This window comes from Oncorhynchus kisutch, linkage group LG7, assembly GCF_002021735.2.
Source record: "Oncorhynchus kisutch isolate 150728-3 linkage group LG7, Okis_V2, whole genome shotgun sequence".
Lineage (NCBI taxonomy): Eukaryota > Metazoa > Chordata > Actinopteri > Salmoniformes > Salmonidae > Oncorhynchus > Oncorhynchus kisutch.
Genome location: NC_034180.2, coordinates 6,600,616 through 6,621,103, shown reverse-complemented (window position 1 = coordinate 6,621,103; position 20,488 = coordinate 6,600,616). Strand labels below are relative to the sequence as shown.

Genomic DNA, 20,488 nt, shown 5'->3' with positions numbered 1-20,488 from the left:
ATGTAATACGTGGTTACCCCTGATGTTCAGCAGTCAGTGGTAAGGCAAACTGCAGTAGCTTTTGGACTCTTTCCCGCACTGATGCATTTGTGCTCTAGTACAGTTGTAGAATAAGTGATTTTGAAAGGGTTATTTCTGCTTGGAATTGTGTACATTTGATTTAGACTATTGCTATAATTTCTATAACCTCTGTCCTCCACGATCGAAAATGGCAGGAAATTGGTGGCCATCATTTTAGCCAATGCAATATAAATTTGGCCTTGTTTTGCTACAGACATAGACTTTGGTATAAACTGGTTTATAGAAGAGTCCGTTGCTGTGGGTCGTGGAGTTGGCCTACTTGACTGAGTGGATACATCTCCACGTGTGGAGGTGCTGGCTCCACCACTATCACTAGCAAGCCCGCTAGTTTCTCGAAGCTCCACTACAGCTAGCTTCACAGTTGGGTACACAGTTCGCATATGCCGGTGTAGGTTGTGCGTAGAACCGGCTTTATATGAGATTTTGTTTTGGCAAATTCAACATTGTGCTTTAACATGGTCTACATTATTAAAATGCATCCAAATGCTACTATGCCTCCGACTCATTTTCCAGCTGTTGTTTTCACAGCTGTCCTTCCTCTCTCTCTCCTCGGCTGCTAAGTGTGTGACTGTGAGTGAGTTGTCTTGGCCCTCCCTCACGCATCTTTGGTTCATTGGTTCATTGATTGACAGGAACAACAGGTGAGGCTGTTAGTCTGAGCAGACAGTCAGAACGAACCTGTGTGCGCTTAAGCATTTAGGCCTATATTATTTTATTTATTTTTTCGTTCTTTGAATTAGTTAATTCTATTCATTTAATTATTTTGATTATTCATATCTTTATTTTATTTTTATTTTTTATAAATATATTAGGCTCTTCTGATATGCGAGACGGCTCCCAACGTTCACCTACAACATCCGGCTCTTAGAGCTGACTCGTTCGTGAACGACCCATCACTACTGGCTTCCAAGTGGGTGGGCCTATAACGTCCCAGGCCCACCCATGGCTGCGCCCCTGCCCAGTCATGTGAAATCCATAGATGAGGGCCTCATTTATTTATTTAAATTCCTTATGAACTGTAACTCAGTAAAATGGTTGAAATTCTTGCATTTTCTATTTTTGTTCAGTAAATACACTACATAAGGCTCCTTAACAGCTTCTACCCCCAAGCCATAAGACTGATGAACAATTAATTAAATGGCCACCTGGACTATTTACATTTGTTATCTATGCATAGTCACTTTACCCCTACCGACATGTACAAATTACCTCTACTAACCTGTACCCCCGCACATTGACTCGGTACCGGTAATGGTCTAGGGCTGTTTTTCATGGTTCGGGCTAGGCCCCTTAGTTCCAGTGAAGGGAATTCTTAACGCTACAGCATACAATGACATTCTAGACGATTCTCTGTTTCAAACTTTGTGGCAACAGTTTGGGGAAGGCCTTTTCTTGTTTCAGCATGACAATGCCCCCGTGCACAAAGCAAGGTCCATACAGAAATGGTTTGTCCAGATCGGCGTGGAAGAACTTGACTGGCCTGCACAGAGCCCTGACCTCAATCCCATCTAACACCTTTGGGATGAATTGGAACGCCGACTGCGAGCCAGGCCTAATTGCCCAACATCAGTGCCCGACTTCACTAATGCTCTTGTGGCTGAATGGAAGCAAGTCCCCGCAGCAATGTTCCAACATCTAGTGGAAAGCCTTCCCAGAAGAGTAGAGACTGTTGTAGTAGCAAAGGGGGGACCAACTCCATATTAAATGATTTTGGAATGTTCGACTGTTCGACTGGCAGGTCGGTTCGACTGGCAGGTGTCCACATACTTTTGGTCATGTAGTGTAGTTCACCTAAGCGAAGCCCTTGCTACACGTTGGGCAGGTGTAATTACTGCTTTTTGGCGCCCGTCCTAATGCTCGGCCTCCCACGTTGTGACCCAATGACACCAGACGAGGCAGTAGCAGGAGTCACCGCCCTGAGGTGGTTAGTCTTTAAGCTCCCTCCTTGACCTCGAGCCATTGTTTGGGTGTTGTTGGGATTGTGTGCTGTGTTATAGGCTAGGTACCTCTCGTGGTGAACACCCATCCTGATCATGGATACTGTGATGTTTGTATCATGGAAACAGGATGGTCTATCTCGATTATCCCCAGGCCCTGCTCCGTCCCTGCACTGTCATGACACAATCATGAAGTGGAACGACATTTATTGGATATTTCTAACTTTTTTAACAAATCAAAAACTGAAAAATTGGGCGTGCAAAATTATTCAGCCCCTTTACTTTCAGTGCAGCAAACTCTCTCCAGAAGTTCAGTGAGGATCTCTGAATGATCCAATGTTGACCTAAATGACTAATGATGATAAATACAATCCACCTGTGTGTAACGCACCTGCTTTGTACGCATCTCTGTGTGTGGGGTAAAGGTGGTCTAGAGTTGTTTTCCCTCTAGTTGTACATTTAATATGCTGATAGAAATGAGGTAAAACGGATTTAAGTTTCCCTGCATTAAAGTCCCTGGACACTAGGAGCTGACTGAAAAGTCAATTTTGTATTTAATTTCAACAAAAGGGTCATACACTCACATAAGGGACTTTGAAGTACAGTACTTTTATTTCACAAAACTATAGGTGACAAAAATAATAACTTTTCTGTAAATCTGGTACCCTAGCTTTGATACAATGAATTTTAGAATAGTTTGGAAAAGGGTCAACATTACACACATCTTCACTACTTCATGTCAAGTAAACATGAATTAAGGCACTATCCTTATCTCACTATAAAACACCAGCCAGTGGTCTAAAGTACTTAAGTAAAAATACTTTAAAGTATTTGAAGTCTTTTTTTGGGGCATCTATACTTTACTATTCATATTTTGGACAACTTTTACTTCACTACGTTCCTCAAGAAAATAATGTACTTTTTACTCCATACATTTTCCCTGACACCCAAAAGTACTCATTACATTTTGAATGATTAGCAGGACAGGAAAATGTTCCTCACGCACTTATCAAGAGAACATCCCTGGTCATCCCTACTACCTCTGATCTTGTGGACACACTAAGCATAAATGCACAATTTGGATCTTGTCTCATTGCTGCAACTCCCCAACGGGCTTGGGAGACGAAGCCCGTTGGGGAGCTGCGTCCTCTGAAACATGACCCGCTGGGCCAATTATGCGCCGCCCTATGGGACTCCCGATCACGGCCGGTTGTGATACAGCCTGGGTTCGAACCCGGGTTTGTAGTGACGCCTCTAGCACGGCGATGCATTGCCTTAGATCGCTGCGCCCCTCAGGAGGCCCTGTACATTTACTTTTGATACTTAAGTGTATTTAAAACCAAATACCTTTATACTTTTACTCAAGTAGTATTTTACTGGGTGACTTTTACTTGAGTCATTTTCTATTAAGGTATCTTTACTTTTACTAAAGTATGACCTTTGGGTACTTTTTCCAGCACTGACACTAGTTTCAAAATATCAGCATTTTTACAGGCACCACCAAACCAACCATCACCATATCTACTCTGCCTCATACTAATTATTTCCTCAGTTCACTTCATCCAGTTGAAGTTCCCTGTACAGCCAAAATCAACAGAATTAACTACAAACTAACTAGTACTACATTACATGTCACTATACTCTATACATGGTCTGTGTGCATTTTCTGCTGGTGTATCCTGAGGTAGCTCCTTTCTGAGAACCTCTTCCCGCAGTGCGTGCATGTCCCGTGTGGACCTTCAGGCACCTTCAGAACCTCTTTTCACATTGGGGGCAGCTGTAGGGTTTCTCCTGTGTGGACCCTCTGGTGCCTCTTCAGGTTGGACGGGTGGCAGCCGAAGGGTTTCTCCACCGTGTGCATCCTCTGGTAGATCTCCATCTGTTTGGGAAAACTGAATCGCTTCACTTTGACGCTTCCAACGTTACTGATTCCATCTCTACTACTCTCATTTGTCAATGAGTTGTGCAGCCATTTAGTGTTGAGACACCAACATTTTCTGAGGTCTGGTTTAACATAAGGAGGGTGTGATGAGGACGAAGGCCAGGGAGTGTCTGTGTTGTCGCAGGGTCCATGTTCCAGTTGATATATCCTGTAGAAGGCAGGCTGAAGGCAGCACCTGTTGGGGGGTTAACCTGAGGCGCCATCAGTCTCTCTGAATCACAACTATAGGAGCAGGACGGAGCATCGCTAGCCGAGTCAGTGTCTGTTCTCTCCCCCTGCATACGGACACCTCCCCATCGACCAAATCTACGCCTCGTCACCCAGGACTTTGTCCCATCCCCTGACCTCCACTATGTCACCTCTGGTCCATTGCCTGCTCAGTGATGTTGTCCCCTGGGCACTTGACTGCATCGGTCTGGGTCTAGGAATCAAAGATGGCTGCCCGGTCTCCTCTGTTAGCCTCCAGCCAACCACCTGCATGAAGAAGTTACAAAATAGACATTACAAACATGGCAGAGAAAACTACAGTTTATTTTTTGTCAATTACCTGGTCAAGTTCATACATTATAACGTGTGTTTTTGTGGCAACATAAGTTGCATTGATTTAATTTTATGGATGAAGAAAAAAACTATAGCCAGGTGCATCACTATTCCCATTGAAGATCTATTACTGTATGTAGGCTATATGTATTTCTCCCTTACCTTGCTCTCCCATCTTTAATCCATTCCGCAGGTCAGTGCTCTCTGGTCCATCTTCTATTGTCTCCTATTTGAACAGCAGCAGATCAGGCTTCCCATTTTCTATGTCTACTGACTGTAAGAGATAAAGAGTGAGAGAATCTTGGATTAAGAAATCTAAATGAGCACTCTGCTGTAGGGTTATGCTATGGAGCATTTTCTGATTGGGTAATGAGAGATTGCAAACATGTTAGTTGATTTGATTACTTTACACTATGTACATTTATTTATAATGAAGTGATTGGTAATAAAGTGCTGTTAGGTGTATGCAGAATAGGTTGAGAATAGAGACATCCCACTGGGCACACACTGGTTGAATCAACATTTCCACGTTTGAACCAACAGGGAATAGACTTCTGTGCCCAGTGGGAGTTTACTCCTACTCTAATGGGTCAAAATAAAAGCTATGCATGAAGCCTCTTTAGTCATAAGAGTCACACCTAGTTGACAGATATTTAGGAGACCTCTTGAGCTGTCCTAACCAGTTAAGAGTTACCAGCAGGTGTCTTGGAACAATGCAGTGAGTCAGTGGTTCCTGCGCCACATGCAATTACTTTGGAGTTGTTGAAATAATGTTTTGATACTGCCATGTGATCAGTCCATAAATAATCTAGACCTACATGCAACAGTATACCTTGCACCTTTGACAATGAATTCAAATTAGGCATATTTCACATAATAAATAAACCTGTTTTTCTTTTGATTATTTAATTACCTACATTATGTTATTTCAAGTTATCCCTTTGGAGCGCAATAACACATTGTTAAAAACATGTCTAAATTGGACATTGGCTTATGTTAAATGTGATTGTGTTTAATTCAAATAGATGTTGTAGGCAACATTGTATACAACATTATCGGCAAGTGACTTGATTCCAAATGTGCCAAAGCAATGTACAATTGTCAAACAGGAGTGACGAGTGTGTTGATATAATGGTAATGTTGTCAACAACAAGAATATAATAAAAATGAAAAGGTTATGCATGCCAACATATTAGGCGATAATTAAGAGAAGGCAAAGTGATCGTGTCAGGTGAAAATTCTATCAAACGTTTTACCATCGCAACATTTGATGTACTGTCACATTCACTGTGGTTGTCTGAAGCGTGCTATAGAGTTCATAGCGGGCGATGCCTCATCGCAATTATCACCCTTCATTTGCAACAATTTCAATGAGCATCGTCGTCACTGTCTTCCCTTTGCGGTATCTCAAACTGTCTTGAATATCAGCTGATATAAACTTTTATGAGTTGATTTTACTCCTGGCTCAGAGTTTGTCTGAGCAGTGTCTTAACATCATCCTAAAACCTACTCTGAGCTGGGAGTTTTTTTTTCTCAGGATTCCTAGGACCTTTTCTGATATGCTTTGTGGACACAGCCTTGATGTGATGTATACTAAAGAGTCTCAATTAGTCTTTCGAATAAAATGTCTCATTTTGTGTTTATTAAACAAAAACAAATGTTAAATACACCATATGAAAACCACACATACCTCAACAAAAAAATTATCATGAACTTGATAAACTGCATACATTTTCTCATTAAAAGTGTATTGGGATAAAAATAAGTAATGAAATAGGCATTTTGTGAACATCATATAGCCTATAGTCAAACTCATTTTGTCCTACAGGCCGCATTCAGTCTTCCCAGAGGTCGGGGGGCTACTCTTAAAAGGGAATAACAGCACATTTAGAAAATGTGTCTTAACCTTAAACCTTTCTGACTCATTGTTGGACTGTCAAAGTGTACACATTTCTCATTCAGGGAGCGAGAGGCAGAGGTAGAGCAAGAGTTACGTTACCAGGTTAAGGTAACTTAAGATAGAGCTTTGTAGAATAAAAGCAAATCTACGATAATAATAAACGTTATCAGCAAACATACTAAATTCAGGAAGCCCAAACGATTGAGAAATGCCATAACTTTTACATGATAAATTTGGGCTGTGGGTTGCAATTTTACCTTTTCTGAGAAGGGACAACTCAAACACACCGGTAGTATTAAAAATAACCTACATCAGACTTTAGCACATCACCCAACACAACACGCCTTTTACTATATTGTTAGAAGCATCATCAGACCTCTGTAGTAGCCTATTCAATTTCTTTCAATGCATTTTTCGGGAAACCAAGCAGAAAATGCTGTGCTCTAAAGATTACATCGTAGCCACACAAATACAGTGCATTCAGAACTTATTCAGACCCCTTGACTTTTTCCACATTTTGTTAAGTTACAGCCTTATTCTAAAATGGATGAAATATTTTTGAACATTTATAAAAAAAATTAAACTTATCACATTTACATAAATATGCAGACCCTTTACTCAGTACATTGTTTAAGCACCTTTGGCAGCGATTGCAGCCATTTGGGGAGTTTCTCCCATTCTTCTCTGCAGATCCTCTCAAGCACTGTCAGGTTGGATGGGGAGCTTTGCTGCACAGCTATTTTCAGGTCTCTCCAGAGATGTTCGATTGGGTTCAAGTCCGGGCTCTGGCTGGGCCGCTCAAGGACATTCAGAGACTTGACCCGAAGCCACTCATGCGTTGTCTTGGCTGTGTGCTTAGGGTTGTTGTCCTGTTGGGAGGTGAACCTTCGCCCCAGTCTGAGGTCCTGAGCACTCTGGAGCAGGTTTTCATCAAGGATCTCTCTGTACTTTGCTCCGTTCATCTTTGCCTCGATACTGACTAGTCTCCCAGTCTCCGCTGCTAAAAACCATTCGCACAGCATGATTCTGCCACCACCATGCTTCACCGTAGGGATGGTGCCAAGTTTCCTCCAGGTGTGACGCTTGGCATTCAGGCCAAAGAGTTCAATCTTGGTTTCATCAGACCAGAGAATCTTTTTTCTTTAGGTGTCTTTTGGCAAACTCAAAGCAGGCTTTTACTGAGGAGTGGCTTCTGTCTGGCCACTCTACCATAAAGGCTTGATTGGTGGAGTGCTGCAGAGATGGTTTTCCTTCTGGAAGGTTCTCCCATCTCCACAGAGGAACTCTAGAGCTCTGTCAGAGTGACCATCGGGTTATGGTCACCTTCCTGACCAAGGCCCTTCTCCCTCGATTGCTCAGTCTGGCCGGGCGGCCAGCTCTAGGAAAAGTCTTGGTGGTTCCAAACTCCTTCCATTTAAGAATTATGGAGGCCGCTGTGTTCTTGGGACCTTCAATGCTGCAGAAATGTTTTGGTACCCATCCCCAGATCTGTGCCTCGACACAATGTCTCTGGGCTCTACGGACAATTCCTTCGACCTCATGGCTTGGTTTTTGCTCTGACATGCACTGTCAACTGTGGGACCTGATATAGACAGTTGTGTGCCTATCCTAATCATGTCCAATCAATTGAATTTACCACAGGTGGACTCAATCCTGTTGTAGAAACATCTCAAGGATGATCAATGGAAACAGGATGCACCTGAGCTCAATTTTGAGTCTCATAGCAAAGGGTCTGAATACTTATGTATATATATATTTTTAATACATTTTCAAAATATAATTAGCTGTGTTTGCTTTGTCATTATGGGGTTTTGTGTGTATATTGCAGAAGAGTGTTTTTACTTAATCCATTTTAGAATAAGGCTGAAGTAACAAAATGTGGAAAAAGTCAAGGGGTCTGAATACTTTCCGAAGGCACTGTACATTAGAATATAATTGTTGATCTAATCAGAAACACTGTGCTCACAACCTTTATCTCCTAACTGATGTCGTTGGTGTATTTTGTTGGAATATATTGTGCATTATAAACTGGGTGGTTCGAGCCCTGAATGCTGATTTGGCTGACAGCTGTGGTATATTAGACCGTATACCACGGGTATGACAAAACATTTATTTTTACTGCTCTAATTACGTTGGTAACCAGTTTATAATAGCAATAAGGCACCTCTGGGATTTGTGGTATATGGCCAATATACCACGGCTAAGGGCTGTGTCCAGGCACTCGGGGTTGCGTCGTGCGGAGAACAGCCCTTAGCCGTGGTATATTGGCCATATACCACACCTCAGGTCTTATTGCATAAATAGTCTAAGGTTTTTACCAAGCACAAGCCCATTCAGACGAGGGTGCTGTGCGCGAAAGAACACATAACGAGCTTGACAAATGTATACAGAAGAAAAGTTTCACCCACATTTAAATAAGAAAATATCTGCTTACCTTTGTAATGCCAACCATCCATCCAAATAAAAATAATTCCATGTGTTCGCCTTTTGTCTTTATATACTTTCACATAGCCTATTTCATGATATGGGGTAATCCAATGAGCAACACTGCAGCTGTTGATTGCAGTGATCATCATTCATCAAGTATGCTATATACTGTACACTGAGTGTACAACACATTAAGAAAACCTTCCTAACATTGAGTTGCACCCCCACCTTTTGCCCTCAGAACAGCCTCAATTCGTCAGAGCATGGACTCTACATGGTGTCGAAAGCGTTCCACAGGGATGCTGGCCCATGTTGACTCCAATGCTTCCCACAGTTGTGTGGCGGACCATTCTTGATGCGCACGAGAAACTGTTGAGTGTGAAAATCCTAGCAGTGTTGCAGTTCTTGACCCAAACTGCTGCTAATGGCACCTACTACCAAACCCCATTCAAAGGCATCTACATTGTTTGTATTGCCCATTCACCCTCTGAATGGCACACACACAATCCATGTCTCAATTGTCTCAAGGCTTAAATATCCTTCTCCTCCCCTTCATCAACATTGATTGAAGTGTATTTAACAAGTAACATCAATAAGGGATCATAGCTTTCATCTGGTCAGTCTATGTCATGGAAAGAGCAGGTGTCTCCAATGTTTTGTAAACTCAGTGTATAATCAATACATGACTTTCAAGGAGTAGGTTATTTGATGCACGGCTATTAGAATGCTTTTCCATTGCATAAAATTAGCCTGCATTACCACATTATCTTTCTCGCTTGAGGAAGGCAATTTGGCCCTGGCTTACAAACAAAATCCCCTGCATCATTTTGTAAATGATTGTCATTAGTCTACCGATTTTGTAAATGCAGGCTTATAATACATGTAATAATAACACATTTGATCTACCCCAAGGAAAAATTGGACAGTGAGCATTAATCACATTTCAATAACATGCATGCATCAGTAGCTATGGTGATGTAGCTCTGGCTCTAGCTCTCTCTCCCTTTGACAGACAGTCAAACAATGAGTCAGGACTTTTTTTAAATTTGCCATTTTTCCCCTTTTAAAAATAAATAAATTGATGCTCAAAAACGGTCTAGATTTCATTTCGATGCCTGTTAGCAAGCTGGACATGAGTGAGGAGACCATCAATTTAGCTCCATTATCATTCCTACAGTTCCCATTTGGTTTTAGTGATTTCAAATGCCCCCCCAAATGTTTGATTTTTTTTTATTCAAACCACCCACGCATTGAATGGTCTCTCTGAGAACCTCTTCCTGCAGTGCGTACAGGCGAATGGCCTCTCTCCCGTGTGGACCTTCAGGTGCATCTTCAGCTGGTGCTGGTGGGAGAACCTCTTCTCGACCTGGGGGCAGCTGTATGCTTCTCCCCTGTGTGGACCCTCTGGTGCCTCTTCAGGCTGGATGAGTGGGAGAAACTAGCACGGCACAGGTGACAGCCGAACGGTTTCTCCCCTGTGTGGACCCTCTGGTGCCTCTTCAGGTCACCAGCCTGGGCAAAACGCATGTGACACTGGGTACAGCTGAAAGGTTTTACCCCTGTGTGGACCCTATGGTGCCTCTTCAGGTCACCAGCCTGGGCGAAGCGCATGTGACACTGGGTACAGCTGAAGGGTTTCACCCCTGTGTGGACCCTCTGGTGGATCTCCACCTTCTGGGGGCAGCTGAAGCCTTTGTTACAGAACATGCAGAAGAATCGTTTCTCTTTACTACTGCCAGATGTGGCTCCCCCTTCCTGAACCTGGCCTCTAGCCCTGTCGTTTGAGTTCAATACCTGATCGAAAAAGACATGGCCATGTGAATCAGAAGGCCCCAATGACATGGACGCTGGGTCGCGATCTCTGAGCGTGTGTAAAGGGGAGTTGGTTGTGACATTTGGATTTGTCTCTAAGTTTTCACTGTAATCTAAAAAATCTCTGCCCTGTGATTGTCTGTCTCCTAGGTGACTATCTGCATTCCATGTGGGAGGAGCGTCGGCCTCCACTTTCACAGTCCCATCATCTACCACTTTAACCTCCCCTTTCTTATCTAGGCACCCTTCAGAGTATACACTACTACTGTACCGGTTCCAGTCCCCTCTAGACAGAGTAGTCTGTGCCTCTAAACCCAAGGGCATGTTGCCAGGGTCCATCTCTGTAGTATAAGAACAAGATGGATCATTGCCAGTCTCTAACGCGTCACCGGAGTCCCGATAGGAATGAACCATCCTTGGGCTTCGATTACCGTAAAGTAAATACTCTGAGCCGGTAGCAGCAGTACAGCCCAGTCTCCCCGGCCCCAGTCCCTCTGCGTCTGACCTGTGGTCAGATGATCCGTCTTGTAAAAGCCTTTGTGTTACAGTTGAAGTATCTGTGTCTGACTTGAGTACGGCGTTCAGCGTTCCACTGACCTCCGTGATGCTGCATCGTGTCCTGGGCTGGGTCGCAGCAGCGGTGGATAGGTCTTCCGTGGCTACAGGGGACGCCACTCCAGATGTTACACCAGTAGGGGTGCTTCTGCTGTGTCGTGGGTCCTCTTCTTCAGTCCTCTCTTGTTTCACCAGAGACAATCCTCCTGGACCTGCAGCTTCTGCAGACTGGCACAAGAAGAGAGGTTATTACTGGAGTAGGATGAATAGAAATTAGTAGAATTGGATAACAATGTCGTAGTGAAGTCGCGACAAGCTCCAATATGGCAAACAAATGAGGATTTACATGTAAGCAAGTGAATAGCTGAGGGGAGCCTTTCTGAAATAAACAGGCCAGATTTTATTTACAAAGTGACTAGTTTTTTTATGCAACACTATTACACAAACCTCTATCACGATAACTCGCTGGGTTGAGGTTCCACTTCCCTCATCAATAGTTATTGGTTGGTCATCTCTCCATGTATTGTGTCCCGCTGGTTTCACGAAGCTCCTGTGGCCTCCAGTGAGATGTCCTTCACCTGAGAGAGTGATTGGGAGAAAAGAGGTGGTTAGGTTAGCTACTGTCAATGCTCAACACTATATTGTTCACCAATACAATTTTGCCACTGTCTAGAATTGGCAAGGATGTAAGCTAACCCTTCCCATAAGTTCTTGATATAATATTTATAGATTGCTTGATTATGTTCCATGTGTCACATTGTTTTAATTCAGTAAATAATATGAAATGCAGTAAATAAAAAATATGGTTATAAATTATGATATTGTGTCTTTGTGCAAGCTAAGTAATCAGGGGAATAAGTTTAGCAAGGTATCAAAAACCGACCAAGACCCAATTCAGGTTAACCATAATGTGGTTAAACATCTAAAGTCACACATGCGCAGAGGCGAACAGGACCACATGTCACGCACCCTCGGCCTTCTGCAAAATGTACCTCTTGCGATTCCTTTGTATCGGTCGAGGATCTTGACACTACTGGGACGACTGGCAAGGACGCGCTCTGCGCGCTCCCGTGCCACCTTCAGTTCGAATAGCTGTAGCTTCCTCCGCAATACCCTGTTTTCTTTCTGGCTTTGAGACATTTCCAAACGAAACACTGAATAGTCGTCGTCTACGAGTTTACATATCTCTGCCACGGCTGCATTCGCTAGTACCTCCATGATGGAGGCTATTTGAGTGTGAAAAACCATACAGTTAGCCATTGTTAGCTAGCTTTACCTAGATAACATCGATTAACAAAGTCCAGTCTCCAACGCAAATTAAACGCTACCTGGGGTAATGTGATGCTGTTATGATTAATTGTTTTGGTTCAGTATGTCAATAAACGTCTAAATAACAACAATTAAAAACGCTAAAGTGGTTCTTGGTCAATGTTCACTTCCGTTTACACTGAAGAGAACGGATCTTATTGGTGTGCGTCATAGCTCAAAAGGTGTGGCTAAATGAAAACGGGTATTATATTTAAAGATATGCGCGTTGTAATTTGTATTACGTTATTGCTTATTACATTACACATTCAGGGCTCTAATTTGCATTATAAACTGGGTAGTTCGAGCCCTGAATGCTGATTAACTGAAAGCCGTGATATACCACGGATATCATTTATTTTTCTGCTCTAATTACGTTGGTAACCCGTTTATAATAGCAATAAGGCACCTCGGGGTGTCTGGCATATGGCCAATACACCACAGCTAAGGGCTGTATCCAGGCACTCCGCGTTGCGTTGTGCGTAAGAATAGCCGTTAGCCGTGGTTTATTGGCCATATACCACACCTCCTCGCACCGCATTGCTTAAATATGGTCTGAATGCGGCAAGGGTACGTTCCCTTGCAAAGCCCCTTCTTTCTTCCCATTGACACCTCGTCGTCTTTGCCCATATTTTCTTCTCATTCTCATTGGCGCTACAGCAGATAAATTCCGCATTCACAAAGATACACACAGCGAGGCAGGGTTTAACGTGACCACGCCCCTGATTAGAGTTCAGCTGTAGGGTACCCCATTACTCCTATGATAAATTGCTTACTTTACTCATATCCTGTATTATTTTTACAATAATTTCATTAACAATAAACATTTTGGATATGCTTGGTTGGTAATTTTTAACATACTTATGTCCTCTTAATCAACAAACTATACTGAACAAATATATAAACGCAACATGCAACAATTTCAATGATTTTGATGTAACAGTTCACCAGTTCGAATGACATTGTAGAGAAATTAACATTGGATTCTCTGGCAATGGCTCTGGTGGACATTCCTGCTGCCATCATGAATTGCACACTCCCTCAACCTTAGACATCTGTGGCATTGTGTTGTGACAAAGCTGCACATTTTAGTGGCCTTTTATTGTCCCCTGCACAAGGTGCACTTGTGTAATGATCATGCTGTTTAATCAGCTTGTTGATATGTCACATCTGTCAGGTGGATGGATCATCTTGACAAAGGCTAAAATGCTCACTAACAGGGATGTAAACACATTTCTGCACAAAATGTGAGAGAAATAAGCTTTGTGTGCATATGGAACATTTCTGGGATCATTTATTTCAGCTCATGAAACATGGGACCGACACTTTACATGTTGTGTTTATAATTTTGTTCAGTGTACAACATACTTAAAAACACTTTCATTCTAAATGTAAAAATGATAGCTTAATTAGGTCACTCTGTGAGGCAGCCCGGTTCCTAATCGAATGCAATCAACTTTCAGCCGATTCAAAACATGCATGCACGTGCGCCTGGGTGAGATTAATCTAACCATGTCATTTTTTGCTCTTGTTGGGGAAAGTTATTATAATATAACCTGTAATTGAATGGTCTACTGTAATGTCTGTGTATTGTTGAAAAAAAAAAATCATGTGTTCTGAAACACCAAAAGTTGTTTCTGTTGTCCTTATTTTTGGGGTTTGTAAACAGACTAGAGTATGAGAATTGCCAGCTACTGGATGCATTTTATATATAGTTGATTTTCCGTGAACAAATGTTACATTATATTATTTGTTACCATCCGCTCCTGTAATCTTTACTCCAACCATAATAACACTGGTTGAAGGGGGGAAGAGAGATTGATTATGACCCCGTGTTATACTTAATCAAGTTTTATTAGTCATATTGCAGTGGCAACCAGTCATTCAAAGGCAGAGCCACACCTGTTTTGAGCACCACACTTTTAGGTAAAAAATATATATATGTATGTTATTTTGGTATTAACATGTGTCATATCAGTTTGCAAACTAAAAAAATCTAATTGAGTTAATTAAAGCCTTTATGGTCTAACATGGTCTCCTTTTTGCTTTCTTGAGTAAGGCAGCTCCAAAATGAAGGTGTTTCAGCCTAGCTCAGAGCTTTCTGAGTTAGCCAGCAGAAAATACAGAGTGCTGCACCTGATTGGCCAGTTTGATTGGACTGATCATCTTACTTTCAAAGTCTTAGCCAGCAGTCATCATCAGTTGTCATCAAGTCGACAATCTACTGGCAAATCCTTTTTATTCCTTGTCATATGAAGATAAATAATGAAGAGAAATTGTACATAAAGATTACATTGTACATAGATTACACAAGTTGGAAATCTCAAATTCAACAATGAGTCGTTTGGAAGGAATCAGTGGCTAACAGCAAGCATTGCAAAGAAACCACTAACGTCAGCCTGCTATTCAATGGAGTGGCTGTTTCCCCCCCCCCACCCCTTGAGTTCCCACCATAAATCCAGAGAATGCCAGACTTTGATGACAAAGTTTGTTGTAGGTCCTAACAGTTTGAGGGCACAGTTTGTCACCGTTCTAGTGCAATTAATGTATTGTTTAGTGTTGTGTAGTGGCTTTGCTGGCATGCATTCCACTTTTCTTTTTTTTTTGACCCACCAAGATTTACATGCTAAAATCGCCACTGGTCATATGTACGGGATACACATGGTAGGCCTACTGTATACACTCAGCCAGGTCACCCATGATACAAGTCAGTACTCAACGTCCATCCATGTTTGAGAACGTTGGGAGATGACATGGAAACCGGCCACGAGGGGCTACAGGTGAGTTCTGTTACCTTCAAGTAGATTTTGATTTTGCTAGGGCGTTGTGGATGGGGATGGCGGGTGGGTGTAAGCATCTGTCTCTGAACCTAAAGAATTTGGAGTTAATGCCTGAACTTAACACTAACTTTAAAAATGCGGAGTTAAGGCATTAACCTTCAATACTTAAAAATGTGACGTTTGATAAACATGGATGAGCGTCTTCTGATGTGAGACTGTGAGAGCTGGTAGATACATCATCCAACGAAATGCTAACTTAACACAAAAACAATTGACAATTGCTGCTAGCTACTGGATGCATTTATATATCATTAATTTTCTGTGAACATGCAGTACATTACATTGTTACCCATCAGGTCCTGTAATATTTACTCCAACCAGAATAGCACTGGTTGAAGGGGGGAAGAGAGATTGAATATGACCCTGTGTTGTTATTATTATTATTACAGTTTTATTAATGGGATATTCGGGATACACATGGTGTACATCGTCCAACGAAATGCTTACTTAATCATCACAATACAAATGCTTACTTAATCATCACAATACTTTAAAAAAAAATATTTCCAGTGTGTTACTGTCAGGAGAATTTTCAATCACAATGATAATAACTAACAATCAATAGCTTGACCAATCCCCGAGGTTTGTAAGACCATGCGTTTAATAATAATTAGGCAAAGACTCAGCTTATGCAAAAGGTTCGTACAGTTTATTCACGAGAACGCTCTGAAATCAAAAATGCAAACACAGTCTTTATAACACACACACAAACAAGTTCAAATCTTAAGCTACGCTTGCTCAGACAGTCAGTGTTTTTCCACTAAACAGATACATTGTTTCTTTAATTTGCAACGTTTCATAATCTTCTGCAAGCCTAACAGTTTCTCCTCTCCACGGGTGGAGACAGAATGTCCTGTAAGGAACAAAGTAGTACAACTTGTCTGTCGATAGCTCCTCTTATCATTTGTTTCCCACTTGCACCCTGCTTACATACTAAAAAGGAGCAAACGGTCCTTGTTCTAATTCTGACTAAAACTACACACACCATCAGATTATAGACTTATGATTCTTATAAATTTCCTACAATTATATGGTTTCAGGGTGGAATATTTTAATCATTACCTTTAAGCATATAATTCCCTTATCAGTTACCCAATTACCACAGCTGTAATAATAATCAATACAGATAGTCAATCAACATGATATGACGTATGTCATTTAGATATTGCTTCCGGGTCATTCCATGTCATTTCTGCAAGCCATGACACCCACCATCTGATTGTTCTGAAATAGTTTCTGTATTTAGAAACAGATGATTCTGGAATCATTATTTTGTTGAAATATAATGTAATCTCTGAGAAATTCAGGTAATTGATTGCACCCAACTCATTGTTAGAAAAAAGTTTTGTCCAAATCGGATGTTAGGTACTATATTTTTTGAATATTAAACGAATCCTGTACATTTAAAATGGCCAATTGGGTTGAAATCAATTAGCTTAATTTCTCAGAGATTAAATTATATTTGGTACATTGGCCTGGATATTGATCATGTTTTATGTCATGACCAGGCAAAGGTTGAACAATTATTTTAACAAATTTTTTACCACTATAGCCTCATCTCTAGTTAAGAATTACCGACCTGCTCTGGACACTATGGCCAGTCATTCATTAACAACTTGTACCTTAGCAAAGTTATCTCAAATGATTTGCTTGAGCTGTACATGGTAACAGAGGACAAAGTTTCCAATCTACTATGCTTAATGAGCACAAACAAAGCAATTTGGCTGGATAACCTTCCTGCAAGATTCATAAAGTATAGTGCTTGTGTCACTGATAAAATGATAACACATATTGTAAACCTTTCTATTAGTAGTGGTACATTTCCCAATGATCTCAAAACAGCCCGGGTGGTTCCACTCCACAAGAAGAGCAGTAAAACAAATGTAGGAAACTACAGGCCTGTGTCAATCCTCAGCACCTTATCCAAAGTTGTTCAGAGATTCGTTTTTAATCAACTTGAGGGATTCCTTCTCGAGCGCAAACTTCTTTATGAACTCCAATCTGGCTTTAGAACAGCTCATTACATTGATAGTTGCCTCATCCACCTTTTTGACCACATCAAGCAGGAAAGTGAGAAGGGGAACTATACAGGTATGGTCATGTTAGACGTGCAGAAAGCTTTTGACACTGTGGACCATGATGTTCTTCTGATGAAACTGTAATCCATGGGTCTAAATTGTGTAGCAGTGAATTGGTTTAGGTCTTATCTGACCAACAGAACACAAGTATGTAATGTTGGTGATGTTCTGTCAAAAGTCCAAATAAATATCCTGTGGAGTACCGCAGGGATACATTTTAGGGCCTCTCTTATTTCGTTAATGATATGCCAGATACAGTAAAGTGCAAACTCTTGCTTTATGCTGATGACTCAGCCATACTGGTATCAGTGAAGGATAATGTTTATATAGAGGAGACCCTGAGTAAGGAATTGCATTTTGTTAGAGATTGGTTGACTGACAAATTGTCGCTACATTTGGTAAAAAGATTGAATCTGTAACAAGTAACAAGTAACTAAAACAAGTGTGTCCATAGATCAGTCCCTTTCTGGGGACCTGAAATTCTGCTAAAATTCTTTCTAAAAAGGCGAACAACAGGTGGGGGTTGTGCTTACAGCCCAACACCGTGCAGGACGTTTGGCATTTGCCAGAGAACACCAAGATTGGCAAATTCACCACTGGCGCCCTGTGCTCTTCACAGATGAAAGCAGGTTCACACTGAGCACATGTGACAGACGTGACAGACTGGAGACGCCGTGGAGAACGTTCTGCTGCCTGCAACATCCTCCAGCATGACCGGTTTGGCGGTGGGTCAGTCATGGTGTGGGGTGGTATTTCTTTGGGGGGGCCGCACAGCCCTCCATGTGCTCGCCAGCAGAAACAAACAACAGAAACAAGCAAATTACAAAACAACAAAAATAACAATCCCACAGGCTTTTAAAACAAGTTTTTTTTTTTTTGCGCTTTTGCAGAAAATGTACAAAAACAAAGTGGCCTGACTGCCATTAGGTACCGAGATGAGATCCTCAGACCCCTTGTGAGACCATATGCTGGTGCGGTTGGCCCTGGGTTCCTCCTAATGCAAGACAATGCTAGACCTCATGTGGCTGGAGTGTGTCAGCAGTTCCTGCAAGAGGAAGGCATTGATGCTATGGACTGGCCCGACCGTTCCCCAGACCTGAATCCAATTGAGCACATCTGGGACATCATGTCTCGATGCTTTAGTCCAGGTCTGGGAGGAGATCCCTCAGGAGACCATCCGCCATCTCATTAGGAGCATGCCCAGGCGTTGTAGGGAGGTCATACAGGCACGTGGAGGCCACACACACTACTGAGCCTAATTTTGACTTGTTTTAAGGACATTACATCAAAGTTGGATCAGCCTGTAGTGTGGTTTTCCACTTTAATTTTGAGTGTGACTCCAAATCCAGACCCCCATGGGTTGATAAATATGATTTCCATTGATCATTTTTGTGTGATTTTGTTGTCAGCACATTCAACTATGTAAATCAAATAGTATTTAATAAGAATATTTCATTCATTCAGATCTAGGATGTGTTATTTTAGTGTTCCCTTTATTTTTTTGAGCAGTGTATATTGGTATGCCCAATGCCATTTCTGATTCAATGCTGGGTGCGCAATTTCAATTGAGGAGAGGGCGAAGATGAGGAGGACTGGAGCACAACTTTTATAGCTGGCTACTACTAGAAGTGATTTTATAAAAATAAAAAATTCTTGCCAATTATGTATTTATCAAAGTTACTGACCTCACAATAAGCCCAATTCAAGTGACTTACATTGTGGTGCCGAAACGTGAAGCAGTAGCAAAGGCACAATCAATTGGAAATTAACAGCACATGGTGCTGAAAGTAGACAAATTTGAGTAGGCATAATTAATTTAAACAGTCTTCATTTTAATACCCTCTCATACCCCGTCAATTAGAGACTTGGTCCTAAAGGGTGCATGGTGGGTGGGGGAATTGATCGACAAATCGATGGATATAGCAGCCTATAGCCTAATTGTCTGTCAAACCGACTTACGTTTTATTTTAAAAGATTGCAAAAAGCACAGGCCTACCCCTTTTACAGCTTATGATTTGAAAGAAAATTAAACTGATCCGATTATATAAGGTGATCTACAGTATAACAGCACTTTGGCTGCAATGCCTTATGCTAGAAACAAGCTGTGAAATAACCTGGAAAGACGGGACTCCGATGCGTATGGGAATATATGGGGAATGGTTCCCAGATAACCCATGTGTACATCTCAAGCCACACTGCTACGATTTCTTCCCTATGTCTGTTAAGGCTACTCAGGAAGGAGAAGCTCATGTAACAGTTTGCACTTGATGGGCGTCCATGGTGTGAACAGTCTGGTGCTTCTTCCCAGTTCGCCTCAGTAAAGCGCTTCCCACACGTCATATGGCTTGTCGGTGTCTGTCCTACTGCTCGGCCTCTCATGTTGTGACCCAATGACACCAGAGGAGGTAGAAGCAGGAGCCACCACCCTCAGGTGGTTAATCTTTGAGCTCCCTCCTTAACCTCTAGCCATTGTTTGGGTGTTGTTGGGATTGTGTGCTGTGTCAAAGGCTAGGTACCTTGCGGTGAACGCCCACAAGAGCTACCTATACAGACCCTATGATCCAATTTGCTAGGCATTGGATGAGATCCTGAAGAAGAAGAAGGCTCTTCCTGAAAGACTACCACCAGGAGGGTTACCCCCCACTCTCTGTGAAGGCTGAAGCGCAGGGTGACCTGCTCTGTTCATCATGGATACTGTGGTGTTTGCATCATAGGAATAGGAAGGTCTATCTCTATCAGCCCCAGGCCCTGCTTCATCCCTGCACTGAGACTGTGAAAAGAAGGGTCTGGGCTGCAGACTGGATCCCTGACTGGAGCCTCTGTCTCTCTGATGACCACCAGGACTGAGGTTGTTCAGTCCATCTGTCCATTGGTTTTGTTCTGTGTGGTGGAGTCTGTCCCTCGCACTTCGGTCCGATTTGGTGCCAGGGTTTGTGACCAGCCGCTTCAGAGGTCCAATCTCTCCCACCAGCAACATCAAATATCAGTATGTCCTCATGGGCTGCAGACTGTAAAACACATATTGAACAGAAAAGCATAATCGTTTACATAAAACTCTGCTGTACACACAG

At 42.1% G+C, this 20,488-nt stretch overlaps 1 protein-coding gene across 2 annotated transcripts; it reads right to left on the bottom strand.

Moving 5' to 3' along the window:
• Nucleotides 1–3,390: 3,390 nt before the first annotated feature.
• Nucleotides 3,391–12,629, bottom strand: LOC116374614 (myoneurin-like). 2 transcript variants are annotated; one of them, XR_004210511.1, is made up of 5 exons: nt 12,187–12,629; nt 11,642–11,772; nt 11,237–11,422; nt 4,663–4,774; nt 3,391–4,434 (listed from the first exon to the last, which is right to left on the bottom strand). XR_004210511.1 is itself a non-coding variant. In XM_031828186.1 (3 exons), the coding sequence occupies exons 1-3, from the start codon at nt 12,452–12,454 to the stop codon at nt 10,160–10,162; spliced, it is 1,662 nt and encodes a 553-aa protein (XP_031684046.1). In that variant the 5' UTR covers nt 12,455–12,629; the 3' UTR covers nt 8,620–10,159. The 2 variants fall into 2 exon arrangements, 1 of the variants encoding a protein (XP_031684046.1); XM_031828186.1 differs by lacking the exons at nt 3,391–4,434; nt 4,663–4,774 and having other exon boundaries at nt 8,620–11,422.
• Nucleotides 12,630–20,488: the final 7,859 nt, after the last annotated feature.